The sequence below is a fragment of the Ceratina calcarata genome, unplaced genomic scaffold, assembly GCF_001652005.2.
Source record: "Ceratina calcarata isolate Rehan_Ccalc_2016 unplaced genomic scaffold, ASM165200v1 scaffold180.2, whole genome shotgun sequence".
NCBI lineage: Eukaryota > Metazoa > Arthropoda > Insecta > Hymenoptera > Apidae > Ceratina > Ceratina calcarata.
Genome location: NW_017139431.1, coordinates 736,841 through 758,242, shown reverse-complemented (window position 1 = coordinate 758,242; position 21,402 = coordinate 736,841). Strand labels below are relative to the sequence as shown.

The window sequence follows — 21,402 nt, the reverse complement described above, 5'->3', positions numbered from 1 at the left end:
AATAAAATTACATTTCTTTTATTATTTACCTCTCCCGAATAGATTCAATTTGAAATTTAGAAACACGAAAAGCATACATTATTTCTCATACATTTCTACTTTTCAAATATATACATGTATATAAATTATATTCATTACATTTACTTTCGCTCTTCATAATAATTCATTTCGTCCGATTCAAATTCAGAAATCACTAGGACGAAATGTTATGCAGGTAGCGCTGCGGAGAGCTTCGCGAACGCGCATGAGGGGAATAGTAGTGGGGTAATCACATTATAGGATGGGCCGGAAATCGTAATACAACCGGGCAGGGGATGATTCTACGTTAAAAAAGAAAAAAATAGTTTGGCATAACATTTTTTCATCCAGAGCTTCGTTTTCGTGAAAATTGGCTCCAAAATTTGTTCAACTTGTAAACGATTTAGTACAATTTGCTTGCCGTTCCACTGTTCTAGTTGTCTATCCGGAACAGGGTTTATAAACATTGACAACGATGAAAAAACGTCTACATAGTTCGGTTTACAATAGGAGTCATAGTTTATTATTAGGAACAGGAAAGTTGCCATTTCATGGTATTTGTGTAAGACAAATGTCAATTACACTTTCAATTGTAAGAAAACCCAATGGCATTTCCGACCACTTATCTCTGTTTACAACGCGAAGTGATAAGTCCCAGATGCCAGGCGCCCAAGACCTTTGTTAAGGCAACGACGGGATGCGTGACTTTCAATGGGAAAAAGCTCTTCGGAAAAGTTACGCACCGATCACGTACACAGCGCGTCAGGGTGCTAAAACGCAGACCCATCCCCATCGGGCCTGAGGCAAACCATTTTTTGAAGACAGACCTACGGGACACTTCTATGTGGATCGCTGTGGCGAACATACATATTTAAAATGAAACTTGAATTTCCATTAATGGCCATACTTTTTAATTATTATTTATCTACATATTAACTTATATTACAAAAATGTGTGTGTCGCAATGTGAACGAACATGACTGACGACGAATGACGGCTTTAAATTAAAGAAAAGGAGAACATAGAAATTATTTAACACGTTCCTAAAGCTCAAATGTCAAATAGTTCTTCATCAGTTTGATTACACGTTGGGCGTTGATCAATTTTACCACGCAGTGTCCCAATTACCTCTTACAATGTCGATCAGGGAACCCTGCATCAGGGAATCAGGGAACTCTGCATCTTCTCAGCGTTGTCACTTTTTTCTGTATCCCAATTTACGTAGTGCCTTCACATCCACGTCGCCGTAGTAGTCTTCGCTATGAAATGTATTATTTACTATGTTGAGATTCATCATTCTTTTCTCTTGCTTACCAAGGATAACTATATTTTCTTATTTCCCTATCGCGAAAATAGATAGTGCATATTATTCGCAGACACCTGCGTGTTATAGTTACTTGTGAGAAGCATGCAGTTAGAATCACGACATTAAATTTCCAACAAAGGAAGCGAACACGGAAAACAGGGAACGTGTTGGTGGCGTAGTGAAGGACCTGGCGTAGTGAAATCTCTTTTTCACGAGCTTTTGTTCCTTTTATTGTACGAATCTTTCACATTACTTAAAAATACATGGACGAGTTTAGCTTACACAGGCATGCTTAACCGAGGCCAAGAGTGTGAGAGGACAAGCTCGAATTGAAGAAATCGAAAAAAGAAATATACTTTCACTGAACTTTTCCCTCGATTATCTTGACAATTGGACTCAGTGAACGCATTCTACTATACGATACTGTAATACTCGAGCTTCCCACTATTTTCGTTTTAAATCGCACGTCTTACGATAGCGAAGGGAATGTAAAGAGCAAGTGTGAAGAGGAAGTGAAGGACAGAATGAGAAAGATAGAATATCGCTGAGACGATACGACTTATCACGAGCTCAACATTCAATGTTTTAATTACGGGTCTCAATTGTAATCATCAAGCAAATATCAAGTATAAATTAAAATGGAAGAGACTACCCATTAGGCGACATTCGTCGATTTCACTCGGTTTTTAACGCGCGGCTGAAGCGTGATCAGTCTCTTAATAATCATACCTGTGTTACTAAGCATGGTATTAAATAATTACGTGCCCGAAGTGTTGCAAAGCGCAGCAGGTAGAGTATTAAAATCGAACGAACAGGACATACAATAATATTATACGTATCTCTACCGTCGGCTAATGAACTTCATCGTGGATGAAGAAACATGACAGTCTTTCTATTCAATCACAAGACTTGAAAGAACCACTCGCGTCAGATCATCGAACACGAAACAGCCATCGAATCATTTACATACATCTACAAACGATTCATTCGAATGGCAATTAAAGAATATACGTAACCGAACGGGTTGTTTAGAATTACTGACAATCATTTTCTCGACATTAATTTTACTATTCAATACGAAGTTTCGTTGATTTCTACTTGATACTTGATATGTTCGCACTGTCAAATAAATGTCGATGAAGGCTTGTCAACGACTTGATGGTAACGTAAATTGACAATGAGCACCACTCTTGGCCCCCGGCGCTACATATTCCGAGGTATCAAATATCAGGATCGATTGCTCAAAATTGAGATGAGTAGATGCATTTACGTGTGTGTAACGCGTGCTCGCGTGTACGTGGGAGGAATTATCAATAGAGAGAGAAGGAATGGGCAAATGAAGGAGGAAGGGAGAGAACGGTGGAGGAGTGTGTGTGTGTGAAAGAAAAATAGAAAGGGGGACAAGAGGGAGGAGATAGATTAGAAATTATTCTTGAGAGGGTGCGTTGGGCCTCGCAGGTGCCGAAGGGGGCCTCGGTTTGCCCTGGTTAGGCTTCCTGTTGTCGCTCGAATGCTGAAGTCCAGTAAGCAGTTCGCTCTTTCTGATGGTCTTTAGGTCCAGGTCACCGTAGTAATCCTCACTGTGAAACAAAACACCGGGAAGAATCCGGGAGTTAGGACATGCGTGATGTGCTACCTGTCTCACGTGCACCCTTGTGTTCTTTTTTAACGGTTAATCACGTATTCATTGTTTAGTACGAGAGTATGCCTGTGTATTAGAGATTGTACAACTGGTATTCAATCCGAGTTAGATAGTTAGATAATCTTGTCACAATCTTGCCGATTGTTAATTGTATATATTTTTATTATTGTTGTAACCCTCGTACTGTTGGAAGAAACCACGTGTATTTGCAGCCTCATTTAATATGCAAATAAGAACGAAAGGGGTAAATGAAAAAAAAAATAACACGTTATTCCTGTCCTCATGGAAGATTATGTAAATGTTATATTACCAACATTTGGACGGTTGTTACGCAATACTATCTACTCGTTATGAGAGCAATGTGTATCACGAGTATCCGTTTAATTACGTCACTTGGTAAATGTGGAATATTTTACGAACTTTCGAACTGTGCTTTAACGTGCCACTGAGTTTTAAAGACTATAATCAGACTTGGGGTATCTGGTTTGTCCAGAATTTGTCGTTACGCAACACTTGGTCGCGAAGCTTCCTGATTTGCTTAAATTTACACGACTGTCTTTCCCTGTTACCCTTTTCACTGCTATTAATTAGAGCTCCGAACGAGAAAAATCCACAGAAGGAAGTTTATGAGCCAGTTATGAAAAGTCGAGATTTAAAGTAATTTTCCCGAACGATCAAAATAGTATTCGTCTTTTAATGAATCTGATAATTTCATGAATTTTCTTCTGCAATTTGATAGTGACCCCGTACTTTTTCCAAAATCAGTAGCTCATTATTCGACTTGGAATAATGAAATATTTAGCTGGAGAAATAACAGAAACTCACCATCCAGGAACATCTTCGGGGTCTTCGCAGGCGCCACTGCCGTCGGCGTCGCCGATCTTGAAAACGGTACCGATGGGGCATCCGTACTCCCTAGCGGTGCCCTCGAGACATATGTAATACTTTCTGCAGTCTTCGGGATGGGCGTGTCTGCTGAAGCTGCCGGATGCTCCGCTCACTTCGCCCGCGGCTGGACACGTGAATCCATTCGCGACTTCTACGCAGTGTAACAAACGCGTAGAACGTGAGATGAGATGGCAAAGAGAGAGGCTTGAGCCGCGATTCTGTTGTCCGCTTCGAAGCCGGTGAATGGTAAAATAAGGCTTTTGAATCGCGCCGCACAGATCGTGAGGATTCCGTGCGAGGGAACACAGGATGTGCGTGGGAACGAGTTGTCACGTATCGTTCGTCGAACGACAAGCAACGCAATGAATGAATAATGTTTCAAGGAGACAAAGACAAGCGTCGTTGACGTGTAAATGATTTTCAGTGAATGGGCGTCTGGACATGCGTCTGAACCAGTTTTACATATGTATGAATACCTTTCATCCCCGTTTCACTGACTGAAAATGTCCCTCAAATATTAGATTCGTTTAATAGTAAGAATTAAATTATCATAATAGAAAAATTATACTTCTGAAGATCTAACGAAAAAAACAGGCTATTTTTTAACTTCTAACTTGAGTTACAATACAAAAACAAAAAATGTATCAGAATATACCTTCATTCCTGCATTCGGGTACTTGGTCTGCCCACATACAGACTCTAGATTCACGATCGTAAGCGAGTCCAGGGCTGCACTGGTACCTTGATATCTCTCCATTCCAGCAATTCCAAAATACGTCGCATTTCTTCTCGTCGGGGAAGATACCATAAAGACGGGGACAATGAGGCGTGCTAATTGGTGGTTCCAGCTGCGATCTATCGCCGCAATCCACGTTGTGCAGGTAGTCGCAATTTTCAGTGAGGAACTTGCTGTCGCTTGCGTCGAAGGCTAATCCATTGCCGCAGGTTTTCAATTCCGCGACGTTATTGTCGCATTTCCAGTATTTGTCGCAAGATATGTGATGAGGATAGAACCCGAAGTCGTCTGGGCATTTAAACGATTCTTGAGCAGTTGCGCCTGTAAATCATAGAGAAATATCATTAGTAATACTCAACCAATATTATGTCGTAGGAAACAATCCAGAACATTCTAAAAGCGAATCGCATGTATGGATTGTCACGTATAAACATTCCACGCGGTTTCGATTTTCTATATCTCGTAACGTTTTAAATAACTATCTCTTTCTAGAGATTCTAAATTATAGATCATTGTGTTGAACTTATCGTGAATGGAACGGAAAATAAAAAGGATCTGTACAAAAGATGTCTCCTGCGGTTAAATCCGATACGGCAATGCTTTAATTATGTCAGACGTCGCAGTAATTGCATTCAGTTTTAATGTTTTTGCCTGCAATATTACTTTCGTGAAAGAATTAAAGACTCTTCGTCGACCGCAAAAGCAATTTCGGTCGTTGCGATTTTCTTCCTCCTTTCTTTGACATTTTTACGTCTCTTCTACCTCGTCAATTTCTAATTTTAATGAAAATATTTTTATTCTCACGCAGACACGTGCTGTGACTGTCCGATAAAGTAAAATTGTTTAAAAATAAAATAATCTCGCAATTTGTATTTGAATATGAAAAATTCATCTCATGTTCTCAAAATTTGTAGCAAATTATAAGATGAATTTTTTATGCCTCATTCATAACTGATGGACTACTGGGGCTGTTATCCTTCGTTCGTACGAAAGTAGATACCGATATGTACGTATATGGATCTTTGACACCGCCACAGCCTCTTATTACTCATGCTAATGCAGCCTTTGTATTGTTTCGAGGTTACTAATTATGCCTAATAATCTGTTATTCTTTTCTTTTCACGACATATGATGTCTGTATAACCTAAACATCTTATGTAAGGACACAAAGTGACTTTCGCCAGGCGCTTTCACTTTGGGCCTAGAGCCAGGCCCAGCTAGCAGCGACGGTGCGGCTCGTGACTGGGCCCTCCCAGCATCCCGTTCACTCGACTCTCCTTTACACGTTTCCACGTCGTGTGTGCTTTTTCTCTATATCTCTCTCCCTCTCTCTGCCTTTCTCTTTCTCTCTTTGGTACATGCATACACATATTTCTGTCCTTTATAATTTCGCACGTATCAACATCAGCGATCGCGACCCTCTCGGCTTTATGTGCGCGCATGGATTGCACGCATCCACTTTCGTTTTCCGTGGATCGAACCGGCTACCAAAACTCGCGTGACAAATTTCTTCCGAAGCTTGGAAGTCAGAAAAAATTGACGTGAACGTTTGTATGAATTTTTTAACAATACGGTTCGAAATTTTTCTTTATGCTCGATGATCACCGACGATAAAAAGAAGGGTCAAGATCTAGGCCAAGGTTATCATGCAGGTAGGGAAGGTTTGTGGTAGGGGAGGAAAAAAGAAGGGAAACGTGTGTTAAGAAGGTTTCTCTTTGCACGGAAATTGAATACACGCGCCTTTCGATCTCGTTTCAATCGGTGGATTCCGTTCCAAGCAGCGAGAAAGCCAATTGTAAATACTCAATTTTATCCCGTCGTTAATTCTTAATTAAACTCTTCCCTGACGAATTCTATCTCAGTCCATAAATTCGATGAAGAACATTCTTGTGTCCTTTTCAGAAGATTAACATAATACAGAGAAATGTAGAGAAGATTCTAGATGTTCTATTAGTCCTTGGTATTAACGAGAATAGTTTGTTACACGATACGCTGTCCTAGTTAGACGCATAGATTATATTTACTAAACGTAGTTAAACGATTTCTAAACAGCTTTTTCCTGCAGTTAAGTGTGTGGTAAATTAATCTGTTTTTTATAGAGTACCATAAAGTAGATCGTAACACTCTAATTAGCAGTATAAACGAGTCACTTAAGTCAGACACGTTCGTGCTGAAACTAATTTTTGATAACGAAAATGAAAATTTACATGAAGAAGATAGTAATTAGAGAAGGACGTTAATTGCCTTTGCGAAATATATAATCCAATAATACACACGGGCTATTTCGATCATTTTTCTCGCCGCTTTCAACAATACGGAACGTACCGCGTGTACCGCGATTGTCGCACTCGGTTTGTGATCCACACGCATATGTCACACACTTATGGTTCTCCACTTCCGCCGAAACGATCGTGATCGTCTTTGAGCAACACTTTCCTCGATAATAATTTTATATCCCGTTAACAGGCGTGCCGCCCCATTTTCTCTACGTCCACCCTTCTCGCATCCTCGTCATCGTATTTCACGTTTATTTCGGGTACGTACCGGCGATCAGAATGGCGGCTATCACGTAGTACGTCCTCATGGTTATTACAGCGCTAAAGTTTCCCGCGTGGTACTACTAACGATTGAAGTTACCCTCTTTCCTTGCAGGTAACGGTAACGAGGTCGAATTGTTTATTTAAGAAGAAAAAAAAACTATTGTCACTGTTGCGAACATAGACTCCACCGCGCTGAGGAGAGAACTCTGTATTTGCGTCCTGTGTCGTTCTCCACCTTTATATAAGTCATTGGTCACGTGTTGTTCCTCTTCCACCACCTTGTAGAACCTCCTTCTCTTCTCGTCACTTCAAGAAGAGGTACCGTGCACCTCGCTAACGTTTCTTCCCTCCCTCCTCTCGTCCTCTCTTTCTCTTTTTCGCGTCGCCGCCGATTCCCCTTTCTTTTTCCTTTATTCTCTTCTCCTAACTGAAAATGCCAACCGAAGACCTAACAGAGGTAATAATGTTCGACGACGTTCTTCTCCTACTTTTTCTTCTTTTCCTTGCTCGACCTCTACCTCATCCCTACGTTTCCCCTTTTACCCTGTTGCATAGCCTTAAACGCTAAAATGATTTTTTATTCCTCATATGTTCGAGTTTCGACGATCCCTATCCTATTCTTTTTATCTCCATTTTCGGCTTTTAGCCCTGCCAACAGGATTCTATTACTCGTCGAGACCAGTTTCGACCCAGGCTGGTTTTACGCGTAATCTCCCTAAAAATCCGTTCACGGATAAAAATTGCGAGGATCGTACCTTCCCTCAGAAACACCGAAATATATTCGACGAAATTTGTTTCTGTTTTATGAGTACTTTAGGGACTGAGCTTTGAATATTTTAATCATAATTTAAGTCAAGCAAGTAGATCGAAGATTTCAAATAAAAATAGTCATATATTATCATTGAATCTGTCTTCTTGAAATCTTAATTTTCGTTACCGGTTCAAAGAGTCAATGTACTTTTAACTCTTTCATTGTTATTATACCAGATATGTACGCGCGCTTGCGTCGCGTATCTAGGCATCAAGAAATTCGCTGAACTCGTGCAGGTGCGACTGGTTTGGTACACAGCCGGCGTACTCGTGCCGCCGTATGATTTGCAGAATACTGACAAATCGCAACGTGATTATAATAATAATAATCGCAAGACCGAGGGGACAGAATGATATAAAATAACGGAGGAAGGCTGGAAGGGGGCGAAGGTCGAGCACGAGCAACGTGACTCACCGTGACACCCAACTCACTGACACACCACCCCCTGTTCAACATTCCGATGGAGGTTACACTCAACTACGAATAGTTAATGACCATTGTTTATAGTCACTGTTCATAGTCGATCGAAAATAGCTCTTAAATAAGATTTGTAAGAGTTGGAATTATATTGAGATATTCGTATCTGCATACAAGACTAGTTTGACGATTTAGCGGAAGAAACAACTAAATCCAGTCTCAGACTAGCCATTTAAAATTGAAATACTTCACTTCATTCTTTTCACATTAATTGTAACCATGAACACAGGCTAGACACCAATATTCTACGACTATAAAATAGATTCTTGTGTATCATGAGCGTATAACATTTTCTGTCTGTCTCTTCACTGCTAGAGAGAAGCAGTTATATGAGTCTGTTACTGTGGCGGTCGTTTTTGGGTTATCGCGATAGAAAGTCGATTATATCAGGCCTGGACTGGTATTTCTCTATAGCGCGTACGAATGAGAATCAAGTCGATTGCCAGTTAGCATCATCTAATTTTAGATAACTTTTCACCGCTATATACATCGTTTCTCTTGATTCATCAAAAATGCTTCCGCGATTTCCATAATCGGAAATTATTTCCTTCAATCGATTTGTACAACGATTGACATATATTACCTTGCATCATCCATTCGCATTTCTGACACTTGTTACGTTTCTTCCACAAGAAAGTTCCAAGGATTTTGCAATTATTTCATCATTCATCTCTTATACCTTGCGGTGAGGCCTGGTTCTGTCCAGGTAAGAACATATTTTGAAAGATATCGATCACTGATCGACAACCATACTTATCTTTTTCTATAAATTCGTCTTTTATATTCTATTGTTCGATAAATATACCTCTCTCTTTATGTAATTTCGCGATCTCCTCGTATTAAAAAATGTCCAAGAGTAAGTAAACTTGTAAACGGAATGTTCGAAATTTTATAATGCTTTAAAACTGAAACCAAATTGAATGCCTTGTCTTTCTAGTTCTACTGTATTTTCATGGATACGGTTTCAATCAAGACGGGCAAGGCGCATGTTAATGCTATACGCTTTCGACGACAACGGAACTTTCTCGCTCGGTTTAATCCAGTTTCTCGAATAAATCGCATTGGCCGAGCCCGTGTGTTCACGCTTTACGCGCGTACCCTGTAATCGGGGGACCTAATGAGGAGAAAAAGATCCGCCGAGATGTCGACAGGTTGATCGACCTTGGTATTATAATTTCGAATAAACGAAGAAGACAGTATTATTGCATTTATTATCAAATGGATGACATTCCTTATACATTAATTGCATTCATATATTACAGTGACCTGATAAAATTTTGAGTCACCGACTTATTTTTATAAGAAGTTAAAATGCTGTGTATTCAGAGAGAAGCAAAAATTTTGGAAAGCAGATTTCGAAATTTGAGTGAAAGAGTCACATTAGTCTTTGTAATTACGAAATACAGTGGCTGCGTAAAAGCATTTTCATCTACAGCTGCATTTATCTCCTATTTAAACGTTACTTAGCAAATATAGTTGTTTGTTCAATGAAAGTTTCCGGACTTCACGTGTTCGAAATCGGAATAAATTATTGTGAATATCAAAGAGTTTGCTAAGAAAGGTCATAATCAAGGCCGCTGTTCTGCGGATTAGCTGCGGCCATGAAAGTGTGTAAAAATTGAACTGCTATCGCTCGCGATTTTCCTTAAGGATGTATTGGCTATACAGTCAATCCCAAAAGTTTATGCACTCGTTAATACTTAATTGGATATTTCCTTCCATACTTTTTAGCACGTAGCTATTTATTATTAGCATTATTCTTCCGACGTCTGATTTCTTTTTAACTATAGGAAATGCGTTTTTCTAAGGTACATAAACTTTTGGGATTGACTGTATAGCCAATATATCCTTAATTAATGCGTTCGCAGAGTTTCACTATTCGCGCGCGAATAACGCGTGGGTACCGGTTGCGAGGCGAAATATCATTTTTGCGGCCCGTTGTAAGGAAATTCCTCCGGTCGGATATCAATAACTTGTTAAGTGAACGTGAACGAGGTAGGCGATCGTTCCACCTTACCTCTAATGCTTTTCTTATCGATTATGTTTCCGGTACAAGCTTACCTCCTGATTTATTCTTTGTTAAACGTTGGCCAAGCTGCGAATTGAAATTAATATGAAATAATACAAGCATATTCTAGTCTACTGACATACAATAATTGTCATTTAACGACGTTGTATCTGATCTTTAATTTTGCATCTTAAATCGTTTGAGAGTTACACGACAAGTGTTTTACTATTGTGGGGAATGTTCGAAGTGATTTATGAGTGTTCGTTGGTAACAGGAGACTTTTACGAACTTTCATGAATTCTTGTTTCGACGTGACAGGACTGAGACGTGGCCGGTACACCCGAATAGGAAGTAGGTGGGAAGGCCAGGGGCTGTCGTACCGGATGGCTAATGCACAAACACCTTCCGGATAACGGTAAGGCTGCACCGCGAGCAGTGGTTTATTGCGGTAGCGGCGTTACGCGCCGCAACGTGCCAAGGATGCAGGTGCCGCGCCTCTTGATGATTAATATTCGGCTCGGTTGGTCTCCTTAAGTCGAACCGATACCAGCCGAGCCAGGACAACTGGTCGTCCTCCTCCTGGAAGTTCTCTCGTTACCTTGCCCTAAATCTATCCCTCGCGATAAATTACATCATCGTTTTAAAGTGTCTCGTCGAATTGCTTTATCCTTCAGTGGTTACAGTTTGATCGAAAAATTTCGGCGGTTCAATAATGAAATTGACGTGATAAAATTTAATCTTGAACAATTGCGTCGCGTCGTCCTCAAATATTATAAAATTGTTATGTTGTATTTCTAAATTACTGAAACTTATAATGAATTGATTCATGACTTTTTTATTGACTTGAATAACGTCAACGTATTCATAGATTCATGAACGATAGTGTATAACTATTACTACATATTCATAATATTCCCTGATGATAATTTCCTCTTGTTCGCAATGAATTCGTTCAACTTATCATCGAGTAAAAAATTTTCATATCGAAGGTTCATTGTAATATACTTGGAAACACGCTGCTCGAGGTATGCGAGAGTCTAGCCAAGGAGAGCCGGAGACGTGAATGCCAGATCACTGATCAGGCGATGAACGTGGCGAAAATAGCCGCGTTACAGTTCGTATTATTAATCGATCTGTTTGCATTCATATCGGGTTTCTCCCATGATTTTTTCTCAATAATAAGAAATACAGCGGGTGAATACTTCGAACAGTTCCGTTTAATGATGAATAATTGAAAGCAAAGGTGCATTGAATATCAAATTATGTGCAGTTGAGAAAAAGGGAAAAATTCTAATTCTCATAATATGAATTTACTCAGTAAGATTGGAAGTGATCTCGAACGTAGTTAAATTAATATTGCAAATGATTTACGACATTCATGATGAATAAAGCAACAGCGCGAGGAGTTGCAAATTTTTTTACAGATACCGTTACCGCGCGAGTACTTTATATGTCGACGATATCAGTTCTCGTCACCGGAACCGACGATACGTCAGGCTTGGTTCGAACAATTTATGCGCCCCGTGCAATGTAATTATATTCGTAATTGACGTAACCGTACCAGCGGAGGTCGTTGCAGCGCGTTTATGGTCAGCGACGTGATAGTTGGGTATCAATAAATCATCTACCTAAAGGATTTAGAATCTTACGATTGCGTACAGTGTCGAGTGTTTTATTCTGTCTTTCACGCTCGTAGATCTCATTAGATACATGGGAGCGTAATGCGAGTTCAATGCACGTACGGCTATTATTCTCGTAGCTTTTTTTAATAATCCTTCCGCCTGTGCACTAAAATCTTAATTGATTCATGTTTGCGAATCAACTGCGAACGTCCATTAGATCATTTCTGATTTTTAAATTTGTAAAAATTTAACCGTCCGGGTCATAATTTGCATTCGAAAACATGACATATAGTAAAACTGTAAATGTCAAGGTACGCTTAATATTTTTCAACTTTCTCGAGCATCGCACGTGTTAATATTAATCTATTATATTTTATGCCACCGTTGCCATTGATAGTCAAAACAGAATTCGTGGAAGATCTTGAAAGATTTTAAGAATCAGGATATATATTACAACTTTTTTTTAAATTTTATTACATAATTATGTATTTTTATATGTATCTGTGGATGAGAGTGTAACAGTGCGATCGACACGTGACGATGAGGATCAGTAACCGCGTCACCCGGCAGCTTTTCTCGCAAAGTCGTGGTAATGTCCCGTCGAATTACATAAGGCTTGAAAGAAGCGGCGTCGAGTGCGCGAGTGCGCTAACGGAGATGAACACCGCTGAAACGAGAGGATGGAACAATCTCTGGCTTTACGAACACCGAACATGATGCTGCTTCTATCTGGCACCGTTCGTCCCAGCCGCAACAGTGAAAGTGGACCGTCGGTCGCGACGGATCGTTTAAGCATCCGAAAAATTCGAATTCTTTAGCTTCTGCTCTTGTTTCGACGAGTTTACGATCTCGTACGATTAATGTCGGAAGAAAGCGTAACTATGGGTTGCATGTAAAATCAGTACCTCATAAAACAAAACCGCCCACGAAACTCTCGAATTTTAAAAATTATATAGCTGAGATTATATTGTGAACAATTTCTAATTACAGGCAACGCGACCTAATTTTAAGAAAAATTGTTGAAAATCAGAACGCACCTCTAAGAATTTATTCGTGAAGATTGTTAGTGGTGATCTTCTTTCCAAAATTCATTATTATTTTATTCCTCTGCACGAAACCAGGTCGCACGTAGCGGTGGTTTATAACGTTGAAACCGACGAGACATTCAATTCCAGTCGGTTCCTGGATCAGCTCATTAACAATTAAGTCTCGAGCTAGCGCAAGTTCGTGCTCGTGTAAAGCCAATGTAAATACAGGAATATCATTAATCGCGAAACTGTTACACAATGCGTTTGCGTCAGGCGTTGCCCGCGCAACAGTGCAACGCCTTGCGACGCCTAACGACGTCCCGATTCTCTGAGAAGTCGCGAAATTTGATTAAGATGTCGCGAACGATCGGCATTGTCGGTTAAAAACGAGGACGGCGTCGAAGTTAACGGCGCCGGGTGAAAGAGGATAGAACGAAGGAGGTTGTTGACACCTTCCCCGAGATAGAGAGAGAGGACCGGGTTCGTTTCGACGTTGTCTTCGTCGTTGACGTCGTGTACGTCGACGCCGCAACGAGAATGCCGATCAGGGAAGCTCCTCTCCAAACGCGGTTTGCTGAGTGTAACAGTGCGATCGACACGTGACGATGAGGATCAGTAACCGCGTCACCCGGCAGCTTTTCTCGCAAAGTCGTGGTAATGTCCCGTCGAATTACATAAGGCTTGAAAGAAGCGGCGTCGAGTGCGCGAGTGCGCTAACGGAGATGAACACCGCTGAAACGAGAGGATGGAACAATCTCTGGCTTTACGAACACCGAACATGATGCTGCTTCTATCTGGCACCGTTCGTCCCAGCCGCAACAGTGAAAGTGGACCGTCGGTCGCGACGGATCGTTTAAGCATCCGAAAAATTCGAATTCTTTAGCTTCTGCTCTTGTTTCGACGAGTTTACGATCTCGTACGATTAATGTCGGAAGAAAGCGTAACTATGGGTTGCATGTAAAATCAGTACCTCATAAAACAAAACCGCCCACGAAACTCTCGAATTTTAAAAATTATATAGCTGAGATTATATTGTGAACAATTTCTAATTACAGGCAACGCGACCTAATTTTAAGAAAAATTGTTGAAAATCAGAACGCACCTCTAAGAATTTATTCGTGAAGATTGTTAGTGGTGATCTTCTTTCCAAAATTCATTATTATTTTATTCCTCTGCACGAAACCAGGTCGCACGTAGCGGTGGTTTATAACGTTGAAACCGACGAGACATTCAATTCCAGTCGGTTCCTGGATCAGCTCATTAACAATTAAGTCTCGAGCTAGCGCAAGTTCGTGCTCGTGTAAAGCCAATGTAAATACAGGAATATCATTAATCGCGAAACTGTTACACAATGCGTTTGCGTCAGGCGTTGCCCGCGCAACAGTGCAACGCCTTGCGACGCCTAACGACGTCCCGATTCTCTGAGAAGTCGCGAAATTTGATTAAGATGTCGCGAACGATCGGCATTGTCGGTTAAAAACGAGGACGGCGTCGAAGTTAACGGCGCCGGGTGAAAGAGGATAGAACGAAGGAGGTTGTTGACACCTTCCCCGAGATAGAGAGAGAGGACCGGGTTCGTTTCGACGTTGTCTTCGTCGTTGACGTCGTGTACGTCGACGCCGCAACGAGAATGCCGATCAGGGAAGCTCCTCTCCAAACGCGGTTTGCATTCTTATTTCGCGTTTCCTCCGCCTAATGATATAGCCTGATATGAACCGTTGGCACGCGAACAGACCTGGACTAAGGCGAGATCTAAGAGCGGCTGCCTGTGAAAGAAAGGATACCAATGATTTCCCGTACAATTGAAAGTTTCATAGGATTTGTAAAGAGAAATCGATGATTTCCTACTGAATTTTGTTCTATAAGATTGATATTGGCAAGGAAGAAAGTGGTAATTCACACCGAATATGCATTGCAAATTCGTTGTTACAAAAGCTTTCCATATCCTTCGAACAGGATCGTCGCTAGGCGACTTGTTGGAAGAAAGTTCTCGTAATGTACATACATACAATTTCGAAATCAGCTCAGATATTCACGTTCGTCTGTCAGTCCGTCTGCCTGGCACGTCTTTTCCCTTTCGCGAGAATCCGGCTGTTTTATTCCGCGAGGCATTCAAACGGTTTTCTCCGGCTCCGGGTTTGCGCGCCGCGACTTTTAAGTGTTCCCCAGTTTTCGATTCTCGCGTCATTGTCGTACCCGGCTTCGGCTCCGTCGTACGAATGGAACCTCGAATCGTGTCGAACGATTGGTAAATCGCTACAACTTCTTCGCTCGACGTAATTTGCTTAATCGGTAGATCACTGAACAAATTGACAAGGAAGTAAACATCCTTTCTTCGTTCTCCTCTTTTTCGAAATAGTCACTTTTAATCACGTTTCTAACGATTTATGCATAAAATTATACCTTGTGATAGAAAATCGCAGTTTAACCGTCAGTAAACTCGGAAACAAAAGAGTACTTTCTACGCTACTCGTGTTTATTATACAATTTACACTCTTCGCCTCGACTTTCCTTTGAACGGAGGAAGCGCGCAATTATCCCCGAGGAAAATGATTTGCTTAGATATGCCGGGAAGTTTAACGAACGTGTCCGAATTTATTATGCAGTGTGCTCGATGTTTCGATGCGCACACGAGACGAACGAACGGGCGCACACGTTATCCAGATACGTATTATAATGAGAGATCGTTAGATCTTTTGGCTGATTAACCAAATGGAAAAAGGGAAACCTTGTGTGCGAAGCCGATGTAACTACTGGTTGCACTCCGTTGCAACAGCAAGCCATGTCTTACCGGTGAAGTCGATGGCGGAGATGCATTTAGAACGGAACAGAGATTGTTCGAGATTTTTTCTATCCACCGTGCCTCATCTAAACGCAGCCTCGTGTCTGACAAAGTAAAGGAAATAGTACAGCCAAAGAATAGATCTCTTTCAATACACTTCCAGTATTATAATATAATTCTGTACAATGGTTTCACATTTCTTATTGTTTTGTCGATTTTAATTAAATACGGTAGCAATTTTATTATACATATTTGTAATTACTCTTAATTTTGTAGAATTAAAAAATGCTAAAGCGATTTTTAAACATTTTTAAATTCTCAGATAAAATGTTTATCGAATTTAATGTACATGAATACGGTATTACATATAACGCGAAACGTGTTAATGGATGATCGTAAAAACATAACGTAATGTTTTTCAATGTAGAAGCTGTGCTCGTTATGTCACGCGTAATGTAACCCTCGTATACGTGAACGTAATACTTTGAACATAGTATGATGGAAGAATACACAAACATTATGTTTGATGAGTCAATCAATTTCATACTTGGTTATTTTAAATCCATATTTTGTCACGTATGAAAAATAAGCTTACGTACATACGTGGGTAGTAGTCCAGACTAGCAATATGTACTATTATGCAGTTTATGTATCAAACGATTACGTACCTACTTCCGTATTCAGAAATGTCACCTTAATTAAACTTCGGTGAACGCGAACAATTTTTTGGTGCTCTACATCCGTTTTTTGCGAAACAAGAAAGTGGAAACAGCATTTACTTTTCGACCTAAATAATGATAATGATGTGCTTTATCAATTATGTATGCAGAAGAAATGTATTCGATTGATATCCAGATTTTACAGATTTTTTAATCAGTTTATTCAACGAGTACGTACATATATAAGAGAAATCTCGAAATGAACCGTGTATTGCGTAAAGATTGAGAGCAATTAAACTTGAAACCTGCTTTAGATTTCACTTCGCCTGTAATTGGTTTCATATTTCGTTTTTCCGACACCTTTGGAATTTATCCTATTAAATCGTTAAGAAAATAATCGAGGATCACAGATGCCTCTAGTCATGAGACTTGCACTGTTATTTAGTAATTTCCGAATCGCCAGAAATGAAAAATCGGGAACGTTTAATTTAACAAATTTTTGTAATACCATAAGACGATGATTTTCAACATTCGAGCAATGATTGATAGTCAAGAGCACGAACTGACCGTATTCAAGCGTGTCGTTAGAAAATCTTTCTGGATGAGCAACGACGTCAATGGTGAGCCGCATCGTCGGATTGTAGTAAAATCCGAGAGAAGTAGAGACCGATTTCAGTGCCTCATTTCATTCCCTTACAGGACCTACTTTTCGAAGATTATATACATCACCTCATCATTCGCTCATAAATGCTTGGCTCGACAGACGCACACCGTTCTATAATAATATGTTTGGCTAAAATCATTTTCACTGACATTTTGTTTATGAATTATGCACATGATGAAATTTATAAGAAAATGTTGGAAATAGGTTCAAGAAATAAATATTCGGGTTTAAATCTTTAACTCAATCAACTTTACTTGAATCTAAGCGTTTGGAAGTGATAAGCTCGCGAATTAAACAAAACATACAGAGCTAATGATCCATAATGTCTATGATCAAGCTCTTCTCTATTACTCCTAAAAAATGTGTGAGGCTCTATCGTCTTTTATATAAAGAGTGATCTGAACAAATATGAGTAGAGATTAATTTCTGAATTCATTTTTCATAGAAAAACTAACAGAAAATTAATCTAATAGCTCACTTATAATTCAAAGTAGGTGTTAAACAAACGTGTCAAAATAGTTCGACCTAAATAGTTTTTCGTAAACCTCTTTTTCATTTCATATAATATTTGCAATTGGCTTGAAATTGGAAATTGACCAAAAGCCTAGTTCCCGGGCTAATATCGTGGAAACGAAGCAGCGATCTACATAGCTTTGAAACGATCTGGCATAATGACTCTTGTTGCGAAACAACGACGCGTGGGTGTCGTTGGAAGGCGCAATGCACTTATGTACTTGTACACGATGAGGTAAATCCGTAACCGCGTTTCCAAACGGACGGAGAGAAGCGACGTACGCGAATGGCAACAAGAGCACGAAGAATCGAGATCAGAGAGAAAGTAAAATGTGAAGCGAGAGAGAGGGAGAAAAGCGGGGAAACCGAAGCGGCTGAGGGAACGCGAATGATAGAGTTAAGCGAGACATTTTGATTCGATGATGAAACATTCGAACTTTTACAATGATCATCATAAGAACACGTTGATTAATGATATAAACCTTTTAAATGAATTTCTCAATTAACACTTGGATAGAGAAAAGAGACGAAATTCCTGTGGGAAAAGATCATTTAAAATTATCTACATATTAAGCTTTCTCTGAGAATAGCCAACAAGAGTTAACGGAGACGTGGAATGAAAGCGGAAAAGAAGAAAATGTAAAGAAAAAAAGTAGGGGGATATAGAGGGAAAAAGGAACTGGCAGCAGATGCATGAATCGGAATGCGGCATCGGTTGCCCAAGGAGAACCACTTCGCGCTGCGCCCTAGATATTCCACAGTTAAGTATCCGACGTTGGTCTACGGTCTACGACGTGGCTAGATATACGTGTACCATGGCGTCGACTACTGCATACGATTACTTAAACGAACAATTAACGAACACAAACACATTCCCATCGCCGGCGATCTTAATCCTTTGACGTCGAGTATCATACCTCTTACGAACTTACTTACCGTAGATAGCAACACTTTATTAATGACTTATTATTTTATAATTGAAATCTAGAAACAATTATTCGATTTATATAAATGGGGGTGAGAGATGCAATAGATTTGAGAAAAAGGCGAACATAGTTTGAGCTGAAAGTAAAACCTATCAGTATATTAGTTTATGCATTGAGCTCTTGAGGAATATTCACGCTTTGATAAATTCTTGAATTGATTTCCATTGTACACGTATCATGACAAAAAATGACTTATTAATTGATATAAATCGAACGGTGTTCTGGGAAATGCTATACGTAGTAACAGTATGCATTTTATTTAAATTGTTACAGCATTCATGCAAATAAGAAATGCATTTAATTTGTATCCGGTCGACTAATTACAGTAAACGCGGTACAGTCAGTTTGATCTTGTTCTTGGGCACGCGAGCGAACGCGTATTCACGCTTTCTCCTGGACTTGATTCAAGTTATTGGAAATTTGTGGCGGATGGTGTGCCTAACGAGTTAAACGATGATACGTTGATAGCGCGCAATTATTATACTAGCTTCAGCGGATGAACGCAACGAGGAGGATGTTAACTCTTCTTTTTCTGACACAGTGACTCCTCTGATATATCATCCAGCAAAGAATATAATTCTTGAAACTGTCGCTTTCCAACCAGAATCTTAGTTGCTTTAATGAGCATACAAAGTTTCAGTGAAAGCGTAATTTCATAATTACCATCTTCTGCTCAGACTCGATTGCTTTCTGAATTTATTTGTTTGTTTACAAAGTTTTATAGGTTTTTAAACTTAAGTCTAGAAATTCTCCTAAATTAACAATTTACATTTTCATTCATTTAAATCAGTTTATAGGCAAGCGGTATTTCTCATTTATTACGACAGCATTTGTCGCTAAACGTATTTTAGAATGAACCTTGATGTTGGAAAGGGAAATAGCAGGAAGTGCAGAGGAAAGAAATCTACTTTGTGTTAATGCCCGTCGTAATTCTAAGAATCGATTTCACAGAATGATTATTTCTAATGTGAGGTTTTAAGATTATCGCAATAATCCCCCCACGATTAATAAAGACGGTATCCACTTATTACGTTACATAGGCTTATGCAGGTATTACTTAATGTAATCAGCTTTCTTCATTCAGAGAGGATCATGATTGTATTCCAAAGTGGATGTTCGACGACAGGAAACCTCTACCACGCTACATTGCTTAAGTGCATCAGTCGTTAATTTAGTCATAAGAATATTCACAATTTCTGAGTTATTCAGTTAATGACAGTCGATTTTAGGATAGTTACATCTTTGATTTGCAAAAAAACGATTCAAAATTGCGCTACCAATCATACCCTTATCCCGCTAATAAAGTTTCACTGTTTTTTAAATCGATGATAAATTTTGCATGGAAGTAAAATTCGTACATCGGGAAATTAAGGTCATAATTTCTTGATTAACAATAGTTCAATCACGAATGGAAATCACGAATTATGTATATTTGTTTTGGTTCAATTATTATCAGGGGGTAGCCGTCGAGACGAAAAGACGAAGAAAGCATCGTTTCACGTCGGCTCGAGCGGTGAAAGTCGTCCAAAATGTCACTGGAGTTTAACCTTACCGCGACTACTTATGTACATACATATACGCACAGCTGAGTTGATCGCCGGTTGCGGGACAAGTCGAGAGGAGAGAATCATATAATACGGCTACGCGTTGCGCAATCTTCCTTCTGGTATCACGAACACATCGGGATGAAGCAGTAGGAATACGTGGTTTCACTCTAAGGTCATGTGCGTAGATACTACATTGGGGACAGGAATTTTTACCTTAATAAGGTTCCTTGGAATTTTCCGTCACCTCTAACCAGAATCACTCATGACAGAGAAGATAATAATTATAATTCGTACATTCCAATTAATTTCTCCCTTACAATAGGATTTCATACATTTCTGGAAAAACAGAGCATCGAAATTCATTTACTGATAGATGTTTAAACTATACGGAAGTGCTTGAGCGTAACTTGTTGCTTATCGGTATCTAACGTCTCTAACGAGTTTAAGGCGTTCGAGAAATATTCGTATTCCCGGCATCTGCGTTTAATCTGGCAAGTTTACTTTCGTTAGTGAAACACCTTTCGATATTTATGTAATAATTTGCCAACGTAAGCGCCGGTATTCTAATCGGGCGTTAATAAAATAATTTCGTCGCTAACGATGGAACGTCATGCTTGATTTCGGTATAAATTCTATGATAACAAGCAGGATGTATTTACTCGTCGAGCAGGACAACTTTGAAACTTTTCATCGTACCCTATTACATTCTTTACGTAGTTTAGGAAGGAGCGGTAGAAAATTGGTGTCTATTGGTGAAAATGTTGATTATATGTATGTGTGTGATTCGAGTTATTGTGTCAGTTATGCAACAGTCTTTGATAGCTTGTCCCAATTATTAAAGTAACTGTTCACAGTATCACTACAGTCATTATTATTGTACGTTATACATATATTCATATTGTTTCGTGCGTTAATTTTAATTGAATTGAGCATCGAAATCACAAGTCGATGCTTTTATACACAATATATATATAAATGATGTGTGGCATAATTTTATTTCACTGAAACTCAAGAGTCTCGAAGAGCATTGTTGAAAAGCGAAGAGAAAGGGAAAGTGGCCTTCCATTTCTCAGGCGTCTCCCAACTGTCGTCGACGCCATCGACCTTGCCAGATGCCGATCGTTATTTTTTACTGGAAAAACAGATCATCGGTGCTGGCGAGCTCGATATTATTT

The 21,402-nt window shown here is 39.6% G+C and overlaps 1 protein-coding gene across 2 annotated transcripts; it reads right to left on the bottom strand.

The window, feature by feature from the left end:
- Positions 1–912: 912 nt before the first annotated feature.
- Positions 913–7,353, bottom strand: Gasp (Chitin binding Peritrophin-A domain-containing protein Gasp). 2 transcript variants are annotated; one of them, XM_026811019.1, is made up of 4 exons: positions 7,135–7,353; positions 4,510–4,911; positions 3,792–4,005; positions 913–1,277 (listed from the first exon to the last, which is right to left on the bottom strand). In XM_026811019.1, exons 1-4 carry the CDS (start codon positions 7,172–7,174, stop codon positions 1,214–1,216), a joined length of 720 nt encoding a protein of 239 aa, XP_026666820.1. In that variant the 5' UTR covers positions 7,175–7,353; the 3' UTR covers positions 913–1,213. The 2 variants fall into 2 exon arrangements, with proteins under 2 accessions (XP_026666820.1, XP_017893364.1); XM_018037875.2 differs by lacking the exon at positions 913–1,277 and adding an exon at positions 1,526–2,904.
- Positions 7,354–21,402: the final 14,049 nt, after the last annotated feature.

Bases quoted from the DNA above. Each gene is read 5' to 3' on its own strand.
- Gasp (XM_018037875.2), bottom strand. From the start codon at position 7,174: ATGAGGACGTACTACGTGATAGCCGCCATTCTGATCGCCG. The intron at 4,912-7,134 runs GTACGTACCCGA...TATGATTTACAG, and splicing joins AGCCGCCATTCTGATCGCCG to GCGCAACTGCTCAAGAATCG. The intron at 2,905-3,791 runs GTGAGTTTCTGT...TTTGTTTCACAG, and splicing joins CCCGAAGATGTTCCTGGATG to TGAGGATTACTACGGTGACC.